Source organism: Hemitrygon akajei, chromosome 21 (genome assembly GCF_048418815.1).
Source record: "Hemitrygon akajei chromosome 21, sHemAka1.3, whole genome shotgun sequence".
Lineage (NCBI taxonomy): Eukaryota > Metazoa > Chordata > Chondrichthyes > Myliobatiformes > Dasyatidae > Hemitrygon > Hemitrygon akajei.
Genome location: NC_133144.1, coordinates 29,295,647 through 29,320,663, shown reverse-complemented (window position 1 = coordinate 29,320,663; position 25,017 = coordinate 29,295,647). Strand labels below are relative to the sequence as shown.

The following is a 25,017-nucleotide window of genomic DNA, read 5'->3' as shown; positions in this document are numbered from 1 at the left end:
CTCTTCTCACAGTCACAACATGGCAAGAGTTCAATTTTTTCTTTAACTTCTGCACCAGCTATCTCAACAATCAATGGATCATTCTCCATAATTTTTCCCACTTTCCAGGATTTCACTACTAGAATCCTTTCAGCATTTCTAAAAGACCATTCCCTTCCTGGTCTTTTCCACCTCCATCAACCTTCCTACTTCTCAGAAAAACTTCATAGAACATAGAATTGGCATTTAATTCAGCCTGGGTTCCACTTGCCTGCTAATTGTTCCTCAGTGACTGGAAGGCCAGCTTCTGGATAGATGGAGTGGAGGGGGGGGGGGGGGGAGAGAGAGAGAGAGAAACAGCATGTTTCTGTGTGTAAGAGGCAGAAGTGCATTTGCATGAGAGAGACTACACAGTGTGTGTGAAACAGAGAGACAGAGAAGAGACATTTTTATGTTTGTGAGGCAATGTGTATAACAGACAGAATATATATATATATATATATTTTGTGTGTGTGTGTGTGTGTGTGTGTGTGTGTGCACGCGCGTGTATGTTTTTGCATGTTCAGAGAATGAGTTGTGTGAAACTCCACAAGAGGGACTGTGTCAGAAAACTGTGCAGAAGCCACACATTGTTGATAGTGCAAATTCTCAATTTTAATAGAGTCTTAAATATTAATCATATCTGTCAACAGGGCTTGTTCTGAGTTCCCAAGCAGATGTTCTTTGTGGCCTAATTCCTTTAAAAGGTTGTAATACTAAAGCATTTAGACATTAAAATACCAATGATTAAGATCTCCAAATGACAATAACATACTAAATCTATTCTGTTTTTTCTCTAGTTTACTAGTTCCAGGAACCTGCAAGCTCATTCTTTTTTTACTAGTCCTAATTCCCTCATGCCAAGGTTTAACAGGAAGATAATCATTAATGAACGCAATTTGAAATTGGTTAATTTGAAATGAGACTCAGTAAACCTTGACTAAATACCCTCTGACTCTGGAGCCATTTCAGCTAGTGAATAAGATGAAGGAAAAAGATAATTCCTTCTGACTTGCATAATGTTACTATTAACACCATTGGCACAACCACCCCACATCCTAACTGAGTATCATATAATTGTTGTACGTTGTAACTGTTATTCCCACACAGAGTAGAGCTAGTTACATAGCTTCTCTGTTATAAATGCCATTCAAAATTCAATGCTGAAAGTAAATTTATTATCAAAGTATATAGTACCATATAGTACTTTGAGATTCATTTTCTTGCATTCACAGTAGGACAAAAATAGTCAATGAAAATCTACACACAAACACTGGAAAACAACCAATCTGCAAGAGAAGATAATCTGTACAAATACAAATAAGGTAAAAATATAATACTGAGAACATTTTTAGAGCTCTTGGAAGTTATGGAATTAGTTCAGAGTCGAGGTGAGTGAAGTTATCCGCAATGGTTTAGGAGCTTGATGGTTGAAGGAGAGTAACTGTTCTCAAACCTGGTGGTGTGGAACCTAAGGCTTTTGTACCTCCTTCCCAATGGCATCAGTGAGAAGAGGGCATGACCTAGATGGTGGGAGTACTTGATGCTGGATGCTTTCTTGTGGCAGCGATCCATGTAGATACAGGCATTTAAAAACATAAACACGAGGAAATCTGCAGATGCTGGAAATTCAAGCAGCACATATAAAATGCTGGTGGAATACAGCAGGCCAGGCAGCATCTATAGGAAGAAGTACAGTTGATGTTTCGAGCTGAGATCCTTTGTCAGGACTAACTGAAAGAAGAAATAGTAAGAGATTTGAAAGTGGGAGGGGGAGGGGAGATCTGAAATGATAGGAGAAGACAGGAGGGGGAGGAGTGAAGCTGAGAGCTGGAAAGGTGATTGGCAAAAGGGATACAGAGCTGGAGAAGAGAGAGGATCATGGGACGGGAGGCCTACGGATAAAGAAAGGGGGAAGGGAGCACCAGAGGGAGATGGAGAGTAGGCAAGGAGTGATAGTGAGAGGAGCAGAGAGAGAAAAAAGAAAGAAAAGAAAAAAAGGGAAAAATAATAAACAAACAAACAAACAAATAAATAAATAGATGTGGGATGGGGTAAGAAGGGGAGGGAACATTAACAAAAGTTAGAGAAATCAATGTTCGCCAGAGAAAGCAGGATCTCCCAGTGGCCACACATTTTAATTCCACGTCCCATTCCCATTCTGATATGTCTATCCATGGCCTCCTCTACTGTCAAGATGAAGCCACACTCAGGTTGGAGGAACAACACCTTATATTCCATTTAGGTAGCCTCCAACCTGATGGCATGAACATTGATTTCTCTAAATTCCATTAATGCTCCCCCCTTCTTACCCCATCCTTTATTTATTTATTTATTTGTTTGTTTGTTTATCTATCTATCTATCTATCTATTTATTATTTTCCCCCTTGTTTGTTTTCCTTTCTCTCTCTTTCTCTTTACTCTCTCCACCCTCTCACAATCACTCCTTGCCTGCTCTCCATCTCCCTCTGGTGTTCCCCTCCCACTTCCTTTCTCCCTAGGCCTCCCGTCCCATGATCCTCTCTCTTCTCCAGCTGCATATCCCTTTTGCCAATCACCTTTCCGGCTCTCAGCTTCATCCCTCACCTCCTGTCTTCTCCTATCAATTCAGATCTCCCCCTCCCCCTCCCACTTTCCAATCTTTTACTATCTCTTCTTTCAGTTAGTCCTGATGAAGGGTCTCGGCCCAAAACGTGGACTGTACTTCTTCCTATAGATGCTGCCTGGCCTGCTGTGTTCCACCAGCATTTTGTGTGTGTTGCTAGATACAGGTATTCTCAGTGGTGGGGAGGACTTTGCCTGTGATGGACTAGGCTGTATCACATTTTATGTGCTTTTCTGTTCTTGGGCATTGGTGTTTCCATATCAGGTTGTGATGCAACCAGTCAGGATACTTTCCTCTGTGCATCTATAGAAGTTTGTCAAAGTTTGATGTAGATTGATAATTCAATCAGAACTTATAATTTGCCAGAGAAATAATTGTTTTGTATTAAGGAGTTATTCATGACTCATTTAATAATGCTTTTATTTGGAAAATTAACTTCATTTGCTATCATTACTTCTGCTCGTTGTAGCTTCAGCAGACTATTCAAATTCCCTGGATTATGGTTAATTGGGCCATCAGTTAATCAGGGCAGCTACTTATTTGGGACAACTCAAAGGAGGAAAGCTCATTGAGAAAATAGCTGGAATTCCCTTTGTTTATTTGGGACGCTATCCTGCTTAATTGGGACAGGAAACTGTTGCCAAAGAGTTTCTAACTAGCATTAACCAAGTGGACTTACTGTGGCTATTGAACACTACTCCATGCTTAGAGAAAACAATTTTTCTTTTATGTCTGTTGTGTGGGTCTGTGTTCAAAAAGCAGTGAATTTTGTCACACACACAAAATGCTGGAGGAACTCAGCAGGCCAGACAACATCTATGAAAGAAGAGTAAACAGTCAATGTTTCGGGCTGAGACCCTTAATACTTGGCGAGAAATTAACTGTAAGACAATTCTGAACTGTTTTTATCACTGCATTTTCAAGCATTCAGACTTGAAGATGCCAGGAACAGCCAGGAGTAAAAATGGAATGATTTCATTATTTCAATGAATTAGGAAATAAGGATTTGAAGTCATCTTGAATATTACAATGAAAATGAGGATTTGGATGAAGAAATCATTGAAAGCATTTATGAAGGCAGTTCGTTATCTACACTAGATGTGTGCTCTGATTTTGTGCATTCTTAGCCAATCAGCAGAACATGGCAGCTTACATTGGATTCATTCCTCTGTTGTTCACTATTAGGAACTAATACAGTTTTATAGTATTGTAGTAGTGTTGGTAGTGTTCTAATTTGTTCTGTATTTCATTTAAACACATAATTATGTGCTCACTTAAATAGTAATTTGCCTTTTTTATACCTTTTTAACAATTTCCATGAAGCTTTGGCTAACCGGGGCAGGTGCTTAATTAGGTCAATATGTACTGGTCCCGATTAACCCAAATCCTTTGAATTGACTTTATTTCATTTTCTATTGCTGCAAAATTAACTGTTGGTGGTGAATCATTCCATAAGTTCCCATAAGTATGGCAGAAATGTATTGTAGTGCTTAGTGTAAGATCAGGATTTGACTCCCACCGCTATCTGTTAGGAGTTGTACCTTCTCCCTATGACTGTGTGGGATACCTTTGGGTCTTCTAGTTTCCTCACATGTTCCAAAGACATACGGGTTAGTGACTTGTGGGCATGCTACGTTGGCACGGTAAGCATGACGACACCTTCAGGCTGCCCATCACAACTCCCGCTGATTTGATTTGATTTGACACAGTTGACACATTTCACCACATATTTTGATGTACATGTGACAAATAATGCTAATCTTTAATCTTTTCTTTAAGTTCCTCCCTCCGTGAATTCACTAGCTGTCACAGCTCATTAGCTGATGTGGTGACATTGGCAGGTACAGTTATCTTATTGGATGTACAATGAATTTCATTTTCTGACACAGAGATTCTCATTGGCTGATACAATGAATCATAAACATTTTCCATTGGCTCATGTAATGAATTACACTGGCTGATGCAAAAAGTGGATGCGAGAAATTCATACTGGTGATGTTCTGGTTGTCATGATTTAGAACACAGAATATCGAACAGTACATCACAGTAATAGGCCCTTCAGTCCACAATGTGGTGCTGAAGTAATTAAGCAAATGAAATTAATCCCTTCTGCCCGCACATAATCCATAACCCTCCATTCTCTGCCTATCCATGCAACAAAATTGCCTCGGAGTAGAAAAATCTCTGGGCCAAATGCTGGGAAGTGTGATCAATGAGTGGCCATTGGTCAGTGTGTGCATGCTGAGCCAAATGGTCTGTTTCCATAATGCATGACACTGTGACTTGCTCTGAATTTGCATAAGTGGGATAGAAAATGTGATAGGAAAAAAGGGATCATTTAATGAGTGTCTGTGGAGCCATTGGTTGTTATTTAGGTATTATTGCACTTCATTGATTTACTGCGCTATCTATTAGTAAGTATTAACCAAACTGAAACCTGCTATACACCCCATGTCATTAAAAGAAGGTATCGATCAGCCAGTTATTAAATCTGATGATTTTTCTAATGGTTTTCAGTTCCTCGCATAAAATGGATTTTAGTTCCGAGGATATCTTCACTCTTCAGTGCTTCTGCATCCTAATGACTCAGAGACACATAGTAACAGCTCCCTCAAGGCCACCTGACATAGGCAAAGTGATCTTTAAAGACATTCTCTTTCAAATGGCTATTGCAGTCCTCGTTGAAAGTGGCTAACTCATGTTATAGCAATGGTGCGGTAAAGCAGCCGAACTTTGTTTACTCATGATGAGGGAAAGTCTCAAACCCTCTTTTGTTTGATGCTTCAGAGGAAAGAGTAAGATGAAGACAAATGGAAGAGAGAGGAGAGAGAAGGAAGTTGGGGAGAAGATGAATGAAGGGGCAACAGTGAATTTCAGGATGTTATGGCTCATAAACATATGCAGTTTAGCCCATTAATTCATGCCTACTCCTTGTAGAAAGATCCCCCAAATGATCAAACTTCATTTGTTTCTTCTCTATAGTCGTGTAAGTTATTTTCCCTCACACAAATGGCCGAATTCCGTTCCTATGTGTCGTGGTCTTTTGGAGTTTAACTAGGAAGATACCTGGGTGGAGCATTTCATTTATGAGAATGGACTGGATAAGATGGTTTGTTTGTCCTGGAATAGAGTCCCTGAGGGGACTCTGACAGGGTAGGAATTTGTTTTTCTCCAGATCAGCTATCTAAAACCAGACAGCATAAATGTAGGATGGACTATGAGGTTCAGAGAGGATGTAAGGAAGAGCTTTTTCACCCAGACAGTGGTTGGGATCTGGAACTCATTGCCTGTGAAGACGATGTGGGCAGTGCTCTCACAATGTTTAAGTATTTAGATGAACAGTTGAATTGTCAAGGCATTAACAGGCCACAACAATGGTCTGGTAAAAGCCTGGTAAATTCTGTTGGTTGATATGGATATCGTGGGCCACAGGACCTATTTCTGTGCTATATGACTCCATGGCATAAGAGCTTGCTGAATTGAGGCCTATGTGGAACAGTCCCAGAAGGACAAAACAGGTGTGTGTGTGTGTGTGTGTGTGTGTGTGTGTGTGTGTGTGTGTGTGTGTGTGTGTGTGTGTGTGTGTGTGTGTGTGTGTGTGTGTGTGTGTGTGTGTGTGTGTGTGTGTGTGTGTGTGTGTGTGTGCCCTTCACAAAATATCTGGAAGTAAAGGATGGTCTCAAGGAAAGGATACACTGTAAATTCTATGATTCCAGACCATGCTGGGGAAATGTCTTCTAAGTTGCCTCATTATTCTACATACCACAGAGACAGGTCTGCTTATAATCTCGTAAGTCACCCGGTCAGTTGGCTTTGTTGTTGGAAAAAGGCCGATCAACTCACAGAGTCCATGCTGGCTCCTGATAGTGCAATCCTAGTGGTCTCATTCCCTAATTGTTTCTGCTAAAATGTTTTTTCCCTCTGCAAAGGAAGGTGAGAGAGGTACAGGAGGATAAGAAGCATAGATCAAGTGGATAGCCAGAGACTTTTTCGCAGAGCAGAAATGGCTAATACAAGAAGGTATCATTTTAAGTTGATTGCAGGAAAACATATGGGGTATGTCAGAGGTAGGTTTTTTACAAAGAGTGTGGAAGGAGCATGGAATGGGGGCAGCTACGGTACATTAGGGATATTTGAGAGACTCTTAGATAGGCACATGGATGAAAGAACAATAGGTTTATATTGATCTTGGGCTAGGTTAAAAGATTGCCACATCATGGCTGAAGTGCCTGTACTTTGCTATACTGTTCTATTTTCTATGCGCTATATGTCTCCACTTCCTTGTCAAGACTCTAATTTTTTTAGTCTCCATCGTCCATACGGATAGTGAATTCCAGATCCTATCCACATAAAAAAGATTATCCTCCTTGGATCATTTCTCTAATGCTTTAGGTCTATGCTCTGGCCCTTGAACCATTCATATTGGGAAAAGCATCCCTCTATTTACTCTCTCTGATCCCATCATATCCCTCCTCAGCCTGCTTTGCTCCGAGCAGAAGACCCAGGTTCTCCCATCTAACAGGGGGCTGCTAACAGGGATGTTGCCTCACATCTCCAGCCACCTTCACTGCAGTCTGTGAGGAGTTCACATGCTCTCCCCAATGCCTTCATGAGTTATCTCCACATAATCTGCCTTCCTTAGTTGGTAGCTTAACTGGCTGCTGTAGTTTGCCTCTAGAGGGTATATAAGTGGTTGAACTTGGCAAAAGGAAATTGCTCGGAATGTGAGGAAAATAAATGTCAGATTAGTGCTTGATGTTGGCACAAACTCATTGGTTTGAAGGCCCTCTTTCCTTGTTGTATCTCCCTACTACTATGCCTACGATTTATGTAGATATGTATATGGGTCTACATTCTGTTCAGATACTCTTATTAGAAATGTCTCGTTATCTCCTGTTAAACTTTCCACCAATTTTTTTCCTAACTATTCTTCTTCTCCAAAGGTCTTCTAAGTTCCTTGTTTACTTTTGCCTCTTCATTAACCACTATCACTGCACCATGTGGCGGACGCTCCTCTTCCATACATCAACCTGGTTCTTGAGGGCCTTTAAAATCAAGATTGCTACCCACAGTCCATTTGTAAGCTTTTACAATACCAGAGAGGGACATCGACACACGATAAGCATTACCTCTGTTCTTCTTAAGGCATAACACAGACAGCAAATGGAGAGCCAAAGGAAATCTTAACAATTAACCATCTGCTTTTATAACTCAGGTTATGCAACAGTTCCCTGAGATCTGGTGGACACTGAATGAAAATTGAATAAACGTGCACAGCAGTTTTCCCACTTGGCTGACTCTGAAGTTTTGCTTATGACTGGTTAAATCGTGGTCTGGTACAGTAATTCAAATGCGCAGGAATGTAAGGAGCTGTGGAGAGTAGTAGACTCAGCCCAATAAATCACAGGCACAACCCACTGGTATTATTTACATGAGTTGCTGTCTCAAGAAACAAAGTCTGTCATCAAATACCCCCACCATCTAGTCCGTGCCATCTTCTCACAGCTATGATCAGGCAGCAAGTCCAGAAGCTGGAAGTCCCACAGCATTAGGTTCAAGAACAGTTACTTACCTGCACCCAATCAGCTCTTAAATCAACCTAATCACCACCTCAATATACCAGTACTATGACCACTTTTTTTTTGCACTACAATGGACTTTGTTGTTTGGTTCTAATTGTGTTCATGGCCTCTTCCTAAATAATTCTGTTCAATTGACATTTAATTCCTGTTTTTTATTCTGATGAATATTGTGTATCTGATGCTATATGGCTGTGTTGGCTGCTGTACATTTTTTTAATTGCACCTATGCATACATGTTCTTGTGCATATTACACTAAACATGACCTTGACTTTGACTATATAAAGCAGTGGAAGCACTCCTAATGTTAAATGCAAATTGAATCTTTGACTTACACTGTGATCAAAGGCACAGCATACACACAGTGGCTTCCTAATTAGGTACCTCCTGTACCTAAAAAAGTGGCCACTGAGTGTATGTTAGAATTTATTTAAACCTTACATCCATCCCACAACATGAGGGATTAAAAATCCTTGTGCTATGACTCAGTCGTAATGTACAGACGTAAATGTCTTGTAGAAAGAAGCTGTCCTGTAGCCTGCTGGTCCTGGCTTTAATGCTGTTTGCCAGACGGAAGCTGCTGAAACAGTTTACGGTTGGGGTGGTTGGTGTCCCCAATGATCTTCCAGGCCTTCTTTCTGGCACCTGCTGCTATAAGTATCCTCAGTGGAGGGAAGTTCACGTCCACAGATGCTCTGGTCTATCCGACCCACTCTGCGGTGCCCAGCGATCAAGGTTGGTGCAGTTCCCAAACCAGGCGGTGTTACAGCCAGTCAGTATGTTCTCAATTGTGCACCTGTAGAAGGTCTTGAGGATTTGGGGGCCCATGCCGAAATTCTTCAGTCGCCTGAAGTGGAAGAGACACTGTTGTGCTTTTTGTCCCCACAAAGCCAGTGGGTACAGTCCAGGTGAGATAATCGGTGATGTGTATTCCAAGGAGCTTGAAACTACTCACCCTCTCAACTACAAACCCACTGTTGTTGATCGGGCTGAGCCTGTCTCCGTTCCTCCTCTTACAACAGTGGTGTGTAGAAGAGCACCTCTGAATGCACAACACATTGAACCTTGGAGTGGATGGTGTACAGAAGTGGAGAGCTACAGACATACACTTGTGGCCACATTATTAGATACAGGAGGTACCTAATAAAGTTGCCACTGAGTTTATTTTCCTAGTGGATTACTAATGCATAGTATGGTCAATTGAGTATTGTTCAACGAAGTCTTGAGAGGAGAATGGAAAAGAGGCAGTTGAAGCAGAAATCATGGACAGAAGCAATTAAATATTATGGGTAGAGTTTGTGTGTTAATGACACATCATAAATCTAACATTCAGAAATAGATTGTTGGAGTGATGTTTAAAGCAAGAAATGCAAAAAAAAATTCTCTTTGCCACTCTCCCATAAAGCTGTGACTGGTGAAGCACCCGAGCAACAGTTGTTGTATGTGCAGTCTCTCCCATCTCAGCCACTGAAGCCTGTAACTCCTCCAGAGTTGTTATAGATCTCTTGGTGGTCTCCTTCACTGGTACCTTTCTTGAATGGTCGCTCAGTTTTTGAGGACAGCCTGCTCTAGGCAGATTTACAGTGGTGCTATATTTTTTCCATTTCTTGGTGATTAACTTAACTCTACTCCAAGGGATATTCTTTAACTTGGAAATGTTCCTATATTCATCTCCTGATTTGTGCTTTTCAAGAATCTTTTTGCGGAGTTGCTTGGAGTGCTCTTTTGTCTTCCTGGTGTTATTTTTGCCAGGATATTGACTCACCAGCAGTTGGACCTTCCAGACAGATGTATTTTTACTACTATCAATTAAAGCACCTTAACTGCACACAGCTCTCCAAAACAGATCTCCATTTAACCAATTATGTGACTTCTAAAACCAATTGGCTGCACCAGTGATGGTTAAAGGGGGTTAAATACTTATGCAATCAATTATTTTGTGTTTTATATTTGTAATTAATTTAGATCACTTCGTAGAGATCTGCTTACACTGTGACACAAAAGAGTCTTTCACTGTTGATCATTGTCAGAAACCCAAATTAAATCCACGGTGATTCAGTGTAGTAAAATAATAAAACATGAGAACTTCAGTGGGCGGGGGAGCAAATACTTTTTATAGGCACAGTATGTGATCTAGTGGGATTCAGAAGCTTATTCATTGGAGACTGTTGAAGAAATGAAATAAATTCTACTAAATTGAGTGTTTAGTGATGGCCCAGTCCATCACAGGGAAAGCCCGCCCCACCATTGAGCACATCTACATGGAGCACTCTATAGCAGAAAAGCAACATCCATCATCAAAGACTCCCACTGCCCAGGCCATGCTCTCTTCTCACTGCTGCTACAGGAAGAATGTACATGAGCCCCAGGACCAACACCACCATTTTCAGAAACAGTTATTACCCCTCAATCATTAGGCTCTTGGGCCAGCGGGGACAACTTTATTCAACTTCACTTCCCCATCACTGAATTCTTCCCACAAATATGGACTGACTTTCAAGGACTCTTCATCTCATATTCTCAATACTTAATGCTTCTTTTTTTCTCTTTTGTATTTGCACAATTTGTTGTCTTTTGCACATTAGTTGTTTGTCAGTCCTGTTGGATGCTGTCTTTTACAGATTCTATTGTGTTCCTTGAACTTACTGTGTATGCCTACAAGAAAACAAATCTCAGGTTTGTTTATTACTTTCATAATAAATTTAGTTCTGAATTTTGAACTTTGAGAAATGGTACCTTCCTCAAGCAATAAGGTGGATACACTGGTTTTGGATATCTTTTCTATGATAAGATCAAAAAGACATAGAAAGGTCAGAAATAGGTTAAATCAATACTAAAATGCACACTCTGTGGTCACTTTGTTAGGTATCTGCTGTGCCGAATAAAGTGCCACTGTGTGTATGGTTGTGGTCTTCTGCTGCTGTAGCCCACCTACTTCAAAGTTCAACATGTTGTGTGTTCAGAGAAGCTCTTCTGCACACCTCTGTTGTAATGCATTGTGATTTGAGTTACTGTCACCTTCCTGTCAGCTTGAACCATACTGGCCATAATCCTTTGACTTCTCTCATTAACTAAGTATTTTCTCTCACATAATTGCCACTCACTAGATTTTTTTTTGCTTGTTTTTGCTCCATTCTCTGTAAGCTCTAAAGATAGTTGTGCATAAAGTCCCAGGGGACCAGCAGTTTCTGAGATACTCAAACCACCCCCATCTGGCACCAACAATCATAGATGGTCAAAGTCATTGAAATCACATTTATTTCCCATTCTGATGTTTGGTCTGAACACATGACTGGCTGATTAACTTGCATTAATGAGCAGGTGTACAAGAGTATTTATAAATCTCTTTTCAAAAAGGGTGGAGTGTAAATCTATGATGTGTATACAAAACATAGTACAAATGGCTATTGTTGAATAAAAGAGTTACACATCTTTCATCAGTTCACGATGTCTTATTGTGTTTGTCGACATGGTTTGGGTTTGATGTATTACTCATGAGTACAGTACCCCCATGTTCATTACAGGCACTCTCTCTCTTTTTAAGAATCTCCTTTATAACCAAGCTTTGCAACACCAGTCCTAACCACGCCTTATGAGGATTGGTTGCAAATAGTGTTTGACAGCTCTCCCGTGAAATATTTTGGGATGTTCTATGGCAATGCATAAATGCAAGTCGTTGTTGCTTTGCGAGTGCTCAAAATTCTCTGATTCAGCAAATAATTCATTCATCTTGCTGATGGATGCAGATGGCAGACACGTTCATGGATTGGTCGCAGGCCTTGGTGAGGATTTTCTCAGCTAAGAGTGAATGCAGAATCCAAGAATCCTACACCACAAAGGTGTAGACTTGTTAAAAAGAAAGTAATTTCAGTGAAAGAATTGTTTCAAATAACTTCTTTAGCACCTGATCTGTGAAGCACTTGAAGAATTCCTGGTGCCTCTGGATTTAAAATTTGAGAGAGCAACTCAACTAAAGGCTACAACCATGAGTCAGAAACACAAGTAATTCTGCAGATGCTGGAATCCAGAGTAATACAAATAAAATGCTAGAAGAATTTAGGCAGTATCTATGAACAGGAATAAACAGTCAATGCTTCAGCCTGTGACCCTTCATTAGAGCTGGGAAGGAAAGAGGAAAAAGCCAGAATAAGAAGGTGGGGAGGGGAAGGAGTACAAGCTAGAAGGTGATAGGTGAGATCGTGTGAGGGGAAGGATAGATGGGTGGGGAGAGAGGGAATGAAGTGGGAAGCTGGGAGGTGATTGCTGGGAAAGGTAAAGAGCTGAAGAAGAAGGAATTTGATAAGAGAGCAGAATAGACCATGGAGAAAAGGACGGAGGGGGGCTCAAGGGTGTTGGTGATAGGTAGCTGAGGAGAAGAGGGAGTGGTGAGCCAGATTGGAGAATGGAAGAAGTGGGAAGGGGGAGCAGGAAAAGCCATGAATCAGACCCCATCACTTCACCTACAAACTGGCTTGACATATTAACAGGGAGTGCATGTGAACTCTGTAACTATCTTCTGGGAATTTCAGTGGTCACCCAGATATGTGGCAGATATATCATTAAGAAAGAGATACAAGAGACTATATAATTAACCTTTTCCAGACACTGCCATTTTAATACAAGTAGACCCACACTTTTTCTTACCTACTTGGTACTAATGTCTTATTTTCAGTCAACTACTCTGTACCTTTCACCTTGTTTTATTTTAAATGTTAATTATAAGGTGCTACTTATTATTGGTCTTACTGCACACATTAGGATCTGCACATGAGCAGTAATGATTTTTCTCTTGGTAGTAAAGCCATAGTCATTTGAACTAGCCCTAGGCTCCTTCAAGGATTAAGATGCACTTTCTCTGTTTCAGAAGACAGAAAGCTCTTTGTGGGTATGCTGGGGAAGCAACAAACAGAAGATGACGTGAGGCGGCTGTTTGAGTCCTTTGGGTCAATTGAAGAGTGCACCATACTCAGAGGTCCTGATGGAACCAGCAAAGGTTTGTCATCACTTCTTCAACCCTTGTTCTCCTTCTACCTTAGACGTCCAAGGACTTAGTTAAAGTTGAACAGTCCCCATTTACTGGCCAGTGAGGCTGGTCCTGTAAACCAGCTCTGGATCAGGCTTTGTTAACTTGGTAATTCACTGGAAAGTGTTGAGTGAGTTACCTTAAAAGTTTCTAAGAACACAGGAAATTGGAACAGGATAGGAACCTGCCCCGCCATTCAATAAGATCATGGCTGATCTGGCCGTGGACTCAGCTCCACCTACCTGACTTTTCCCCATAACCCTAATTCCCCTCCTGTGCAGAAATCTACCCCACTGTGTCTTAAATATATTTAATGAGGTAGCCTCTCCTGTTTCTCTTGGCAGAGAATTCCATAGATTCACCATTCTCTGGGAAAAGTAATTTCTCCTCACCTGCATCCTAAATCTATTCCCCTGAATCTTGAGGCTCTGTCCCCTAGTTCTAGTTTCACTTACCAGTGCAAACAATTTCCTGCATCTATCTTGCCTATCCTTTCAGAATTTTATGTGTTTCTGCTGGGGTTCCCAAACCCCTTGGTTCATGGTAAGGGCTTAAAAAAGGTTGGGAACCGCTGTTCTATAAGATTTCTTCTCATTTTTCTGAATTCCAGTGAGTATTCTTCCACGCAACTCAGTCTCTCCTCATAGCTAACTCCTTTATCTCTGAAATCAAGCTGGCAAACCTCCTCAGCACTACCTCCAAAACCAGTAAATACTTCCAAAAGGGGACCAGAATTGCACACAGTACTCCAGGTGTGTTCTTGTCAGTGCTTCGTGTAGATGCAGTTTACAATGGCTTCCTTGTTCATTTGATCATGGGCTATAATTAGCGAAGGAAAACCTTGAAATATTTTAAAAAACTGCAAATGCTAAATAGATACTGGAAATCTAAAGCAACACAAACAAAATGGTGGAGGAACTCAGCAGGTCAGGCAGCATCTATGGAAGTGGGTGTTTTGGGCCGAGACCCTTCCTCAGGCTGGGAAAGGAAAGGGGAAGATGCCAGAATTAAAAGGTGAGGTGAAGGGAAGGAGGATAGGTAGGAGGTGATAGGTGAAGGCTGGTGGGTGGGAAAGGTAAAGGGTGAAGAGGAAGCAATCTGACAGGAGAGGAGAGTGGACCATGAGAGAAAGGGAAGCAAGAATGGCAACAGGGAGAGGTGATAGGCAGGTGAGAAAAGGTAAGAGACCAGAGTAGGGAATAGAAGAAGAGGGAATGGGGAGGAGAAAACATTTTTTAATGGAGGAGAAATCAATGTTTATGCCATCACGTTGGGAGCTAACTAGACAGAATATGAGGTGTTGCTCCTTTATTCTGAGAGAGGCCTCGTCATGGCAAAAGAGGAGGCCATGGACAGACACATAAGAATGGGAATAGGAATTAAAATGGTTGGCCACCGGGAGATTCTGCTTTGAGCAGATGGAGTGGAGATCCTTGACAAACGGTCCCCCAATTTACGATGTGCCTCACTAATGTAGAGGAGGCTGAAATGGGAGCACCTGGTACAACAGATTCTCAGGTGAAGTATTGCCCTACCTGGGAGGAGGGCTTGAGGCCCTGTGTGGAGATGAGGGAGGAGGTGAATGGGCTGGTGTAGCACTTTGAGGTTAGTGAGGAGGGACAAATGGACAAGGGAATTGAATGCAAATCTTAGAACATAGAATATAGAACTTAGGACAGTACAGCATGGGAACAGGTCCTCTGGCCCACAATGTTGTGCTGAACAAATTAAATTAGTAATCAAGTGGCTGACTAAACTAATCCTTCCTGCTTACATGCTGTCCATACACTTCTATTTCTCGCAGATTCATGTGCCTATCTATCTAAACGACTCATAGAAAGCTCTGATGTATCTGCCCTTTCCTCCACCCCAGACAGCACGTTCCAGGCACCCGCCGCTCTGTGTAAAAAACTTGCCCCTCACATCTTCTTTGAACTTACACCATTTCACCTTAAATGCATATCCTTTGGTATCAGACATCTCAACCCTGGGAAAAAGATACTGCCTGTCCACTCTGTGTATGCCTCTCATAATCTTATAAACCTCAATCAGATATCTGGAAATCTGAAATAAAAACTACTCTCCAGAAATACTCAACTAGTCAGGCAGTGTCTATGGAAAAAGTTTCAGAACTGAAAACATTCATCAGAACTGAGAATTAGAGAAAGCAATTTTTTTTTTACACAGCAAACGTATAAAGGAAATAAATATTGAAATACACACAAAATGCTGGAGGAACTCAGCAGGAGAGGCAGCATCTACAGAAAAGAATACTGTCGATGTTTCAGGCCGAGACCCTTCAACAGAGTTGGAGAAAAAAAAGATGAGAGATAGGGATACTCTATCCCTCGTCTTTTTTTCTCCAGTCCTGTTGAAGGATCTCGGCCCAAAACATCGACTGCACTCTTTTCCATAGGTGCTGCCTGACCTGCTGAATTCCTCCAGCATTTTGTTTGTGTTGCTTCAATTTCCAGCATCTGCAGATTTTCTCTTGTTTATAAATATTGAAATATGTAATTTTCTGAGGGAATTTAATGGGGCAGATTCTGTAAGTGCGTTTTTCTTCCTAGGGGATCTAGAACTAGGGTGCATAATTCAGAAAAAGTTATAAAAATTTAAAGATGAAGATGAAGAGGAATTTCTTCTATTGGATTTCATCTCTCCAGGGAATGCAAAGGATGAATTTTTCAATATATTCATAACTGAGATAGGCGTAAGGTCCTGAAATAAGGTGCCAAGGGACATGGGCAGAGTGGAGGCAATTGAATGGGGGAGAAGACTTGAAGAAGCTAAAGCTTCCTTATTACACAGAATTGGACCATTCAGTCTATCTCCTCGTCGGCTGCTAGAGCATTCCCATCAATCCCATTTCTCTACCTAATTCCCAGCAACCAATTTTCTTGCAGGTCCACTAAGCTCACCCATTCTTCCACCAACCTCCTACACTTGCAGCAGCTTACATTGGCCAATTATTCTGATAGTCGGTACGTTGTTTGTATATGGGAAGAAATGTGAGCAACTATGGCAATGCACACAGTCACAGAGAGAACGTGTAAACTCCACGCAGGCAGCATCTGATTCAGGAGTGGGTTGTGGGAGTAGTGAGGAAGCTTCACCATTTTCTACAGCACCTTGCTCACAAATTGCTAACATTCTGATAATGCCGATAAACATCGGTTGTTTACTAATATACCATTTAATAGCAATCTTGATTCTCAAACAAAATTAGTTTTGAGTATGAAATTAGTTTTTAGCTTTTTCCACTGAGGTTAGGGGAGAAAAAAAACAGAGGACATGGGTTAAGGGTGAAGGGGGAAAAGTTTAAAGGGAACATTAGGGGGGCTTCTTCACACAGAGAGTGGTGGGAGTGTGGAATGAGCTGCCAGATGAAGTGGTAAATGTGGGCTCACTTTTAACATTTAAGCAAAACTTGGACAGGTACATGGATGAGAGTTGTATGGAGGGATATGGTCCAGGTGCAGGTAATTGGGACTAGGCAGAAAAATGGTTCGGCACAGCCAAGAAGGGCCAAAAGGCCTGTTTCTGTGCTGTAATGTTCTATGGTTCTATGATTATTTGAATCAGAAGCTAGTTGATTAATTGAAGATCCTTTAACGACCTAGTAGGCTTCATCTGATAAAAGGAAATATGTTTAATTTTATCCAAGATGTTTAGTATGAGTGGCAGGGAATTATTGTGGTCTTGTTTGCTGTGGTGATGTAACAATAAGCAGGGTGGGGAATGGTCTGGAAATGCTCTCACTTGCAAAGGAATTCAAAAACCAAAGGTCTTTGCACTTTGATGCTGGCTCCCCAGTTTTATGCTAAATGTTTATAACCTAACTTCATTCATTTACAAGGAGCTGATTGAAAAGGTAAGTGCCAGTAAGTTATTTACTTTTACTAATAACTGCAGTACCGGGGTGAGGCAGAGTCGAAGAGTTGAGGCCCAGGCCTGAGAGCATATCAAAGCAGCAGGGATTGGGTCCAAGAGGAAGGAATGACCTACTGCTTGGCCATTTTAAGCACCAGGCCAGAGGTGAAGGACCGGCTGGAGTTCAGCTCGCCTCTCCACGAGGTTTACTCATCCCTGCGCTGAACTGAGGCTGTGCCCTGCAACTAACGGGCTGCTGGACTGGCTGCATTGATGACTGGCTGCACGACTCACTTCCATAAATTTCAGTTCTGACTGTTATTTCCTTACTTTTGCTGTTTCCACAATTTGTTTTCTTTTTCTGAACATTGGAAGTTTGACAGCTTTTTCCATGGGTTTTATTGGGCTTCTTTGTTTTGTGGCTGCCTGTACAGAGACGAATCTCAAGGTTGCATATTGTATATGTACTTTAAATTTTAATAACAGTACTTCAAGTTATTTCTAATGTAATGATTGTTTCTTTAGTGGTTGCTGGTGAACAATCAGAATGGTCTAACTGCCTATTTTATCCATCCAGCTGTGGCTCAGTTGACCTATCAGTGAGAAAGTCATAAGTTCAAGCCCCCGTCCTGAGATTTGAGTGCAGAAACCTCAGTGAAGAATCTAAGAATCAATGACGTCTTTCAAACCAAGTGTCAGACCAACCCCTCTCTAAAGTGGGTTAAGGGTTTTGACACTATGAGGAAAAACTTTCCCTGAACAATACCCATTCAAAAAGGCCTTTGACAAGAGACCATCAGAGTCCTCTCTCCTAGTACCATGAAAGGTAGTTACAACAAAGGGGATAAAGCTTAATTTACAGAAGGTTACATCGGTGGGGTTGGAGGGGTTGTAATGGAACACAAGAGCTGGCATACACAGATTGACTGCTTTCTGTCTTTTGCAATGTTCCTATTGTGTTACCTTGCTGAATATCATCAAAGTGAGTAGCTGCCACACAACAAGAAAATCTAGTCTGCAACCTTATTTCATTCTTTCCTTCTACCCAGGCTGTGCATTTGTAAAATATTCCTCGCACGCAGAAGCCCAAGCAGCCATCAACAGTCTGCATGGAAGCCAGACTATGCCGGTAAGTCAGACACGAAAGCAAGCTCATGAATAATTTGTGGCATGGTGATTATGTTGTGCTCTCTGTAAAGATGATATTTACTCATCTTGCGTTGATTCTGTGAATGCTTCCACAGCACGACTGCCTACAGCTGATTCATTAAAATAATGAGATATGTATTTGCTCGTCATCAAAGTCTGGGCCTCTGACAAATGCAACACCTCCTGCTTTCTGTTAAGAACTCTTGCAGGATTTGAGAATTTAGGTAACCTCTTTCTATCAACAGTGAAGTACATGTCTAATCTTCCAAAGAACACAAGAAGTAGGCCATTTAACCCCTTGAACCTGTTCTAACATTTGGTGAAGTCATAGCTGATCTGATCCTGGCTCCTCCTTTTCTCCCGTCTGTCCACTAAAATCCTCGACTTCACTGTTGACTGCCTCCGCTATGACTTCACAGCACTCTGGGAGGGAAAATATAAGGAGGACCAGATGTTTCAATGTATAATTGGCATTTCAACTACCTCTTGATTCATTTGGGCTATAAAGGAGTTATGAGTCATGGGGATCATACAAGAAGGGTTGAGGACAAGTTCAGATCTGTTGTGACCTTCTTGAGCGAAAGACCGGGCCTGTGGGAGAATGAAGGGCCAACTTTCAATCTCAGTTCCTTTTATTCCTTAATTTAGAAAAGTCCTTAACTTTCTCTCTATAAAAACCGCAAATGCCAGTGTCCAGGCACACAGCATTTTGAGTCCATTCTGACATTTATTACAAGTATGGATGATCTGGTATTTCCAATACCCAATCCCCCTCCCTACCAACAAAGGAAATGTTGCTTCATTGGGAGCAATTATAGTTGGTAGAGCAAAAGGGGTGAGTTATTCACAGCACCAATGCCACTCATGTGGCCTCCAGGGGTAATATACACCCTTCCATTGTTGAGGGTCTTCCCCTCTCCGACTCAGCTCTTCTCTGCTTAGTAGAGGAAGGAGCTTAGACTGTGTGGCTCTTCCTCACAGATCCTTTGTGTTGGCTGCAGCTGACTCCACTTTGGTGTGGGGGGTGTTGGTGTTTTCCTAGTTGTAGAACATTATTGGCCATCTTGAAGATGTTTGGTCAATGTTGTTTAAATGGCCTTTATTATATTACTGGTTCTGACCTGTCAAATAAACTGTGGTGGTGAGTGAAATATCAGAAATATTTCAACCATGAAATATATTACATCCATGAAATGGTGCAGCACAGGACAATGCCATTTGTTCCATCATGCCTATCCTGGCTCATTGAAAGAGCTACACAATTAATAGACACAGCTCCACAACCCTACCTTCTGTTTAAAGACAGAACAAACTGCTTAGAGTCATACTGTGATACAGTACGTATACAAGTCCTTCAGCCCAACTGGACCATGCCCATCCAGCTAAACTGTCATTAAATCTGCTTCTATCGCCCTATTAGCCAGGGTACTGAAGACCTTTACAACCTCCTGCAGTGCATTGGTGGTAATTCTCCTGATTTCACTCCAGAAAGCACTATAACATTTATGAAAGATTCAGCACAGATACTGTCAGATACTGAGCTAACGTGTGGCTGAGATAGTGGTGTCGAAGGACAGGGAGAACATCCAGTAGACAGCATCTTGTACCTTTGTAGTTCTTCTGATCATGTCAACGTCTCTTGAAAGCTTCCCTTTTAAGTTTGTAGCTTTTTAATCCCACAGGCTGTGAGAGCCCCTTAATTAAGATGGGAGTTTGACTCACGCTCTGTTCTGTTGATGGAGGATGCATTTCAGTCGATAGATATGAAGGCCTGTTGTGAAAAGAACTAAAGAATGGATTTTTTATTTATATGCCATCTTTGATGGATGCAAGATTTGGCAATTCACACAGATTCAGTCTGGCAATTTTTTTTCAGTTGAATAGCAGGAGCCAAAACAGGTTTCTGGGAAGCAGTTTTAAAACTATTATTCTGGCTGTCCTTTCACTTGGCAAACTAATAGCTGAACAGACATAAAAACTAAACAGATGTGTTGCCTGCATAACAGATGCTGCTAACAGGGAGGCTGGATCAAAGGTTGCGTTTATGTGGTACCTTTCTTAACCTCACAAAGTCTAACCCTGTGATGTACTTCTGAAGGGTGGCCATTGTTCTGATGCAAGACACAGTTTGACATAGGTGTTCAGAATTTGTCTGACTTTTACAGTACATTTTTTTTCCTCTATCAGTTAATTGTAGAGCGTGGATTTTTTTTTTTTTGCACTCAGCGCCCAGGGTCACAATAGAAACCTCAGCAGAATCTGAAATCTTAACCTAGCTGTGCCAAGGTCAAGTACTGAAGCCCTCCGTAGCAGTAGGGTTTCAGACCCTGCAAGGGGTACCAGAGCAAGCCCGAGTAATGAGACTCCATTGCAATCAAAAGTCTCCAGAGAAGTTTCAACTTTCTCTCTAGGCTTCCAAAGCCCCTTATTCTAGAGTCATTAAAGATGAAATGAAGAGCAAAAATATTCAATATTACCATCTTAAAAAACATGCAAATATTCTTAAATAATTTTTTGTGCCTTGTTATTTTCTAATTAAATAAATAATTTTCACTTTTCCTGTGTTCAGTCCATACTCCTCAGCAAAGTCTATAAGCCAAAGATTAAAAGGGCAAGCAGATCCAGTGTGGTCCGTTACCATTGCTGGTCCCCATGGAATACTCTACAGCTGAGATCAGATGATATATCTGAAGTGACAGCAAGGTAGCCCAGTAAAACTGAAGCCTGTGGGCATCAAGGGGGATAACAGTTCAGTGGTTGGTGACATAACAAGAACAGAGAACAATGGTTCTGGTTGTTAGAAGTAAGTCTTCCTAACCTGAGGGTATTACTGCAGGACTTCCTCAGTGCAATGTCTGAGCCCAATTGTCTCCAACTCCTTCATCAATAAACTTTCTCCATCTTAAGACCAAAAGTTGAAATGTTCGCTGATTGTACAGCATTCAATTTTGTTCCAAAACGAGGCAGACCATTCCTGTATGCAACAAGACCTAGATAACAGTTGGGTACAGGATAGTAACGTAAATGACAAAGTGCCTGATAACATGCATTATCATGTGCAGTTCGAGCCGTCCCATTGCAGGGAGGGTGTGGAGGCTTTCGAAAGAGCCTAGAAAAGGATATATGAGCTATAAGGAGATCAAGGATAGATGGTTGGAGTTTCTTCTGATGACGCAGCTCATTATTACATTGAACACAGAACAGACAGCACTGGAAGAGTCCCTTCAGCCTACAATGTCTGCACCTAACATGATAACAAATTATCCAAGTCTCTTCTGCTTGTAACTGATCTATATGCCTCCATTTCCTGCATATTTGTGTGTCTATCTAAAAGCCCTGTAAACACTATTACCATACCTGCTTCTACCACTACCCACTGACCTCCTGTTCCAGGCATCTACCACTCTCTGTGTAAAAAAAAAAAGATTTGCCCCACACATCTACTTTAAACTTCCCCCCTCACCTTACATGCACATCCTCTAGGATTTGACATGTCTACCTTGAGAAAAAGATCCTAGCCATCTACCTTATCTATAACTCTCATAATTTTATAAACCTCCATCTGGTCATCCCACTGCTTCCCCCATCCCCCCCACCACCCCAACCTCTGAAAGTAAATGTGGATCAAGCTGCCGGCAGAAGTGCTACATGCAGATTCATTTGTAACTTTTAAGAGAAGGTTAGATAGGAACATGGAACATAAGGGTATGGAGGGCTACAGTCCGTGCGCAGGTAGATGGGACTAGGCAGAAAGGGCTAGCACAGATTAAATGGGCTGAACAACTTGTTTCTGTGCTGTAGTACTCTCCCGACTCTATGAATCTGAATGCAGATCAAGGATTCAAAGCCAGATAAGCCAAACAGCTGCCTCCCACAGCTGCCTTACCGATCTGCCACCTGGCCACTGATTCACTTGCACTCCGAGTCCCATAGGTTTCCGAACGCGTTCAATAACTGAGCGTCTACAACCCCTTGAATTCCAACGGTTTTCAGCACAATCAATTTGCTTCAGTCCTTTCCGACACTTGTATCAAGTGGCTTCTAATGACTCATACTGGAAAGCTATGGGTGCAGAAAATTACCTGTGTAGGCAAAATATAAAAAAGTTACCATTTATAAAATGCTTTTCACATATTCATTTTAGCCCAGGCACTTTGAAGTCAATTAACTGCTTTGCTGATGTACTCAAATATTCTTAAAGTTCCCACTGTAGGAAATTTGTGCACAGAAAGCTCTCAGTTACAACACAAGCAAGTCTGGGGTTAGTAGCATGGTGGTGAAATGAATGGCCTAGTTGCTAGTGTTCTGGATCAATCACTTAGAGACAAGAGTTGATATCCTGCCATAGAAGTTGGGGAATTAAAACTCAAGGCAGTGTAGCTTGATTTTTGGTGGGAGGAGGCTTATTTAGTTAGGGCCAAAGAACAATTGGATATACTGTACATAAAAAAATAGTCTATCTGCTCCTTTAAGGAAGTAAATCTGCTATTCTTAACCACAGAGGTGACACCAAACCCAATAACGTGGTGATGTATTAGATTGAGGGTAATCCCAGATAGATTTTAAAAAAGTGACAGTGACGTCCCCATCCATTGTTTTATATTTACAGCTGTTTATATGTGATGTTGATCAAGGGTGAGGACCACGAGGTTAGATTCCACACTGTCCACATACAGTCATCACATCTTTTCCATTCTCTCAAGGGAGGATGCATGGTGTTTGTTCATGAAAACAATTCTGACAAGAAATTAAATTGAAAGTGATGATAGTGCAGGAGACAAAGAGCACAAACTTTGGGATGTGTTGGTGTTATTGAAAGCCATTTTCATTCTTCTGTACCAAAGCTGACCAGACGGTCTTCAATCTACAATCTCCTCACCCAATACCGGTGTCAATTCTCCCCAGGCACTAAGCTTTAGATAATCCTAATATCCCACATAAAATGTCGGGTGGTTATGATTCAGCTTTATATTTCTTCAAGTTTATATTCACCTTTTCTAATGTTAGAAAGGAGACCATTTGGCCCATCGATTCTATCAGCACAATCACATCAATCTGCATCCCTCATTTACTTTTCTGTCACTTATTTCCTTTCAAATTCCCCACAATCACTCTCATTCAACTCCTACTAGCCAATGCACCAAGGGACGTCAAGAGTGACTAGTCACCCTACATGCCTTCAGGATGTGGAAGGAAATCAGAGCATCTTGGGGAAGCTCATGGTGACGGGGAATGCCTGCAAACTATATACAGACAGTACCTGAGGTCGTGATTGATCCCAGGTTGCTGTGGTTATGAGGCAGCATTACAACCAACAACACCCACAAGTCGCCTTAGTATCCCAATCTATTAATCTATCTGCCTTATTGAACAATGGCATTTGGTGAGGTTGTGGGAGAACACATCACTACCTTAGTACTTTCTTCATTTCAATATTTCCTTCTGAACTCAGCTTTCTCTCCTCGATTTCATGCTGTTGTTTTTTTTCACATAACAAGCCAGCCATTAATACAATCTGATTCCTGAAGTTTGGCAGATTCATGATTTACATGGAAAAGTGGAAGAAATAACGGGTAACTTGCTTTCAAAAACAAAAGTCTGGCTACAAAAATTGGACAGGTAGTGACTTCAGAAAGGATCATAATTCAACTACAAATTATTGAACCATAGTTGCAATAAGTCTCAAAGCCTGCATATTCATCTCTGTGATTGATCGGATGTCTTCCATAGAATATTTTATTTCTTTGCTAATCAAACGATAAAAGGAAAGTTACTGATCTGAATCCCACTGCAAACACGGGGAAGTGTTTGGCCAGCTAAGAATGTCCCCCTGAATGTCTCTCTGCCTTCCTCTAGGGGGCCTCATCTAGCCTGGTGGTGAAGTTTGCCGACACTGACAAGGAACGCACGTTGCGTCGCATGCACCAGATGGCAGGGCAGCTGGGCATCTTTAATCCAATGGCGATTCAGTTTGGTGCATATGGAGCTTATACTCAGGCGGTACGTAACCCGGCACTGTGCCAGCTGCAATCAAAGTGGAGTTTATTGTCAAAAGCACAAGTACATTTCTGCACAGGTGCAATGAAATACTGAGTATCTAAAACCTTGTGAAAAATGGCATCGTAATACCCAGGCTCCTGAGGCAGTGAAATGATTTCATATTTATTTACGTTGGCTGTCGGAATCTGTAGGTGTAGTCGGAATGCCGCAATGCATCAAGACTTGGTACAGGAATGAAAGAAATACACAATGAACGTCAACAATGATTTAATAACAACTTGGTGCACGCTTGTCTCACTGAATGGGATCTGAAATAAAAGTATGAGGAAATTTACTCTTCAGACCTAACACATCAACTACCCAGTCTGTTCTGTAGTTAATAAGTTAGAGGTGGTAGTGATAACATGGAGTGGGGAGAACAAGTGAAATTGCCATTTCATTGTTAGCATTAGATACAACTGTGATTATTACAGCCCATTTGTACTGGCCCTGAGAGCATTCAGTTTCACCGAAGTAAACCACATTCAGCCCATTAAATCCATGCCAGCTTAATGCAGGTTAACGATTGAGTCAAATTTATTGCCATGTGCACAAGTACAGCAAGGTACAGTTACTATGAGAAAGAGATTGTAGCAACATCACAGGTAATTCGATGCTGACAACACACAGAATACATACATAAATTATACAATAGAGTGAAGAGAGAGAGCAAGAAGACTGTAAAAAAAACAAGACGTAAGTGAGAGACAAGTCCATGGCAATACAAGAG

General features: G+C 41.4%; 1 protein-coding gene across 7 annotated transcripts in view; it reads left to right on the top strand.

The window, feature by feature from the left end:
- Window positions 1-25,017, top strand: part of celf6 (CUGBP Elav-like family member 6) — a 928,129-nt gene that overhangs the window by 746,671 nt on the left and 156,441 nt on the right. For 6 of the 7 annotated variants that reach the window (XM_073025070.1, XM_073025067.1, XM_073025068.1 and 3 more), the window contains exons 4-6: window positions 13,068-13,196; window positions 18,149-18,228; window positions 24,105-24,248. In XM_073025070.1, coding sequence (XP_072881171.1) covers window positions 13,068-13,196; window positions 18,149-18,228; window positions 24,105-24,248 — 353 coding nt within the window. The remainder of the gene's footprint in view (window positions 1-13,067; window positions 13,197-18,148; window positions 18,229-24,104; window positions 24,249-25,017) is intronic. The other variant, XM_073025066.1, reaches the window with a different exon arrangement.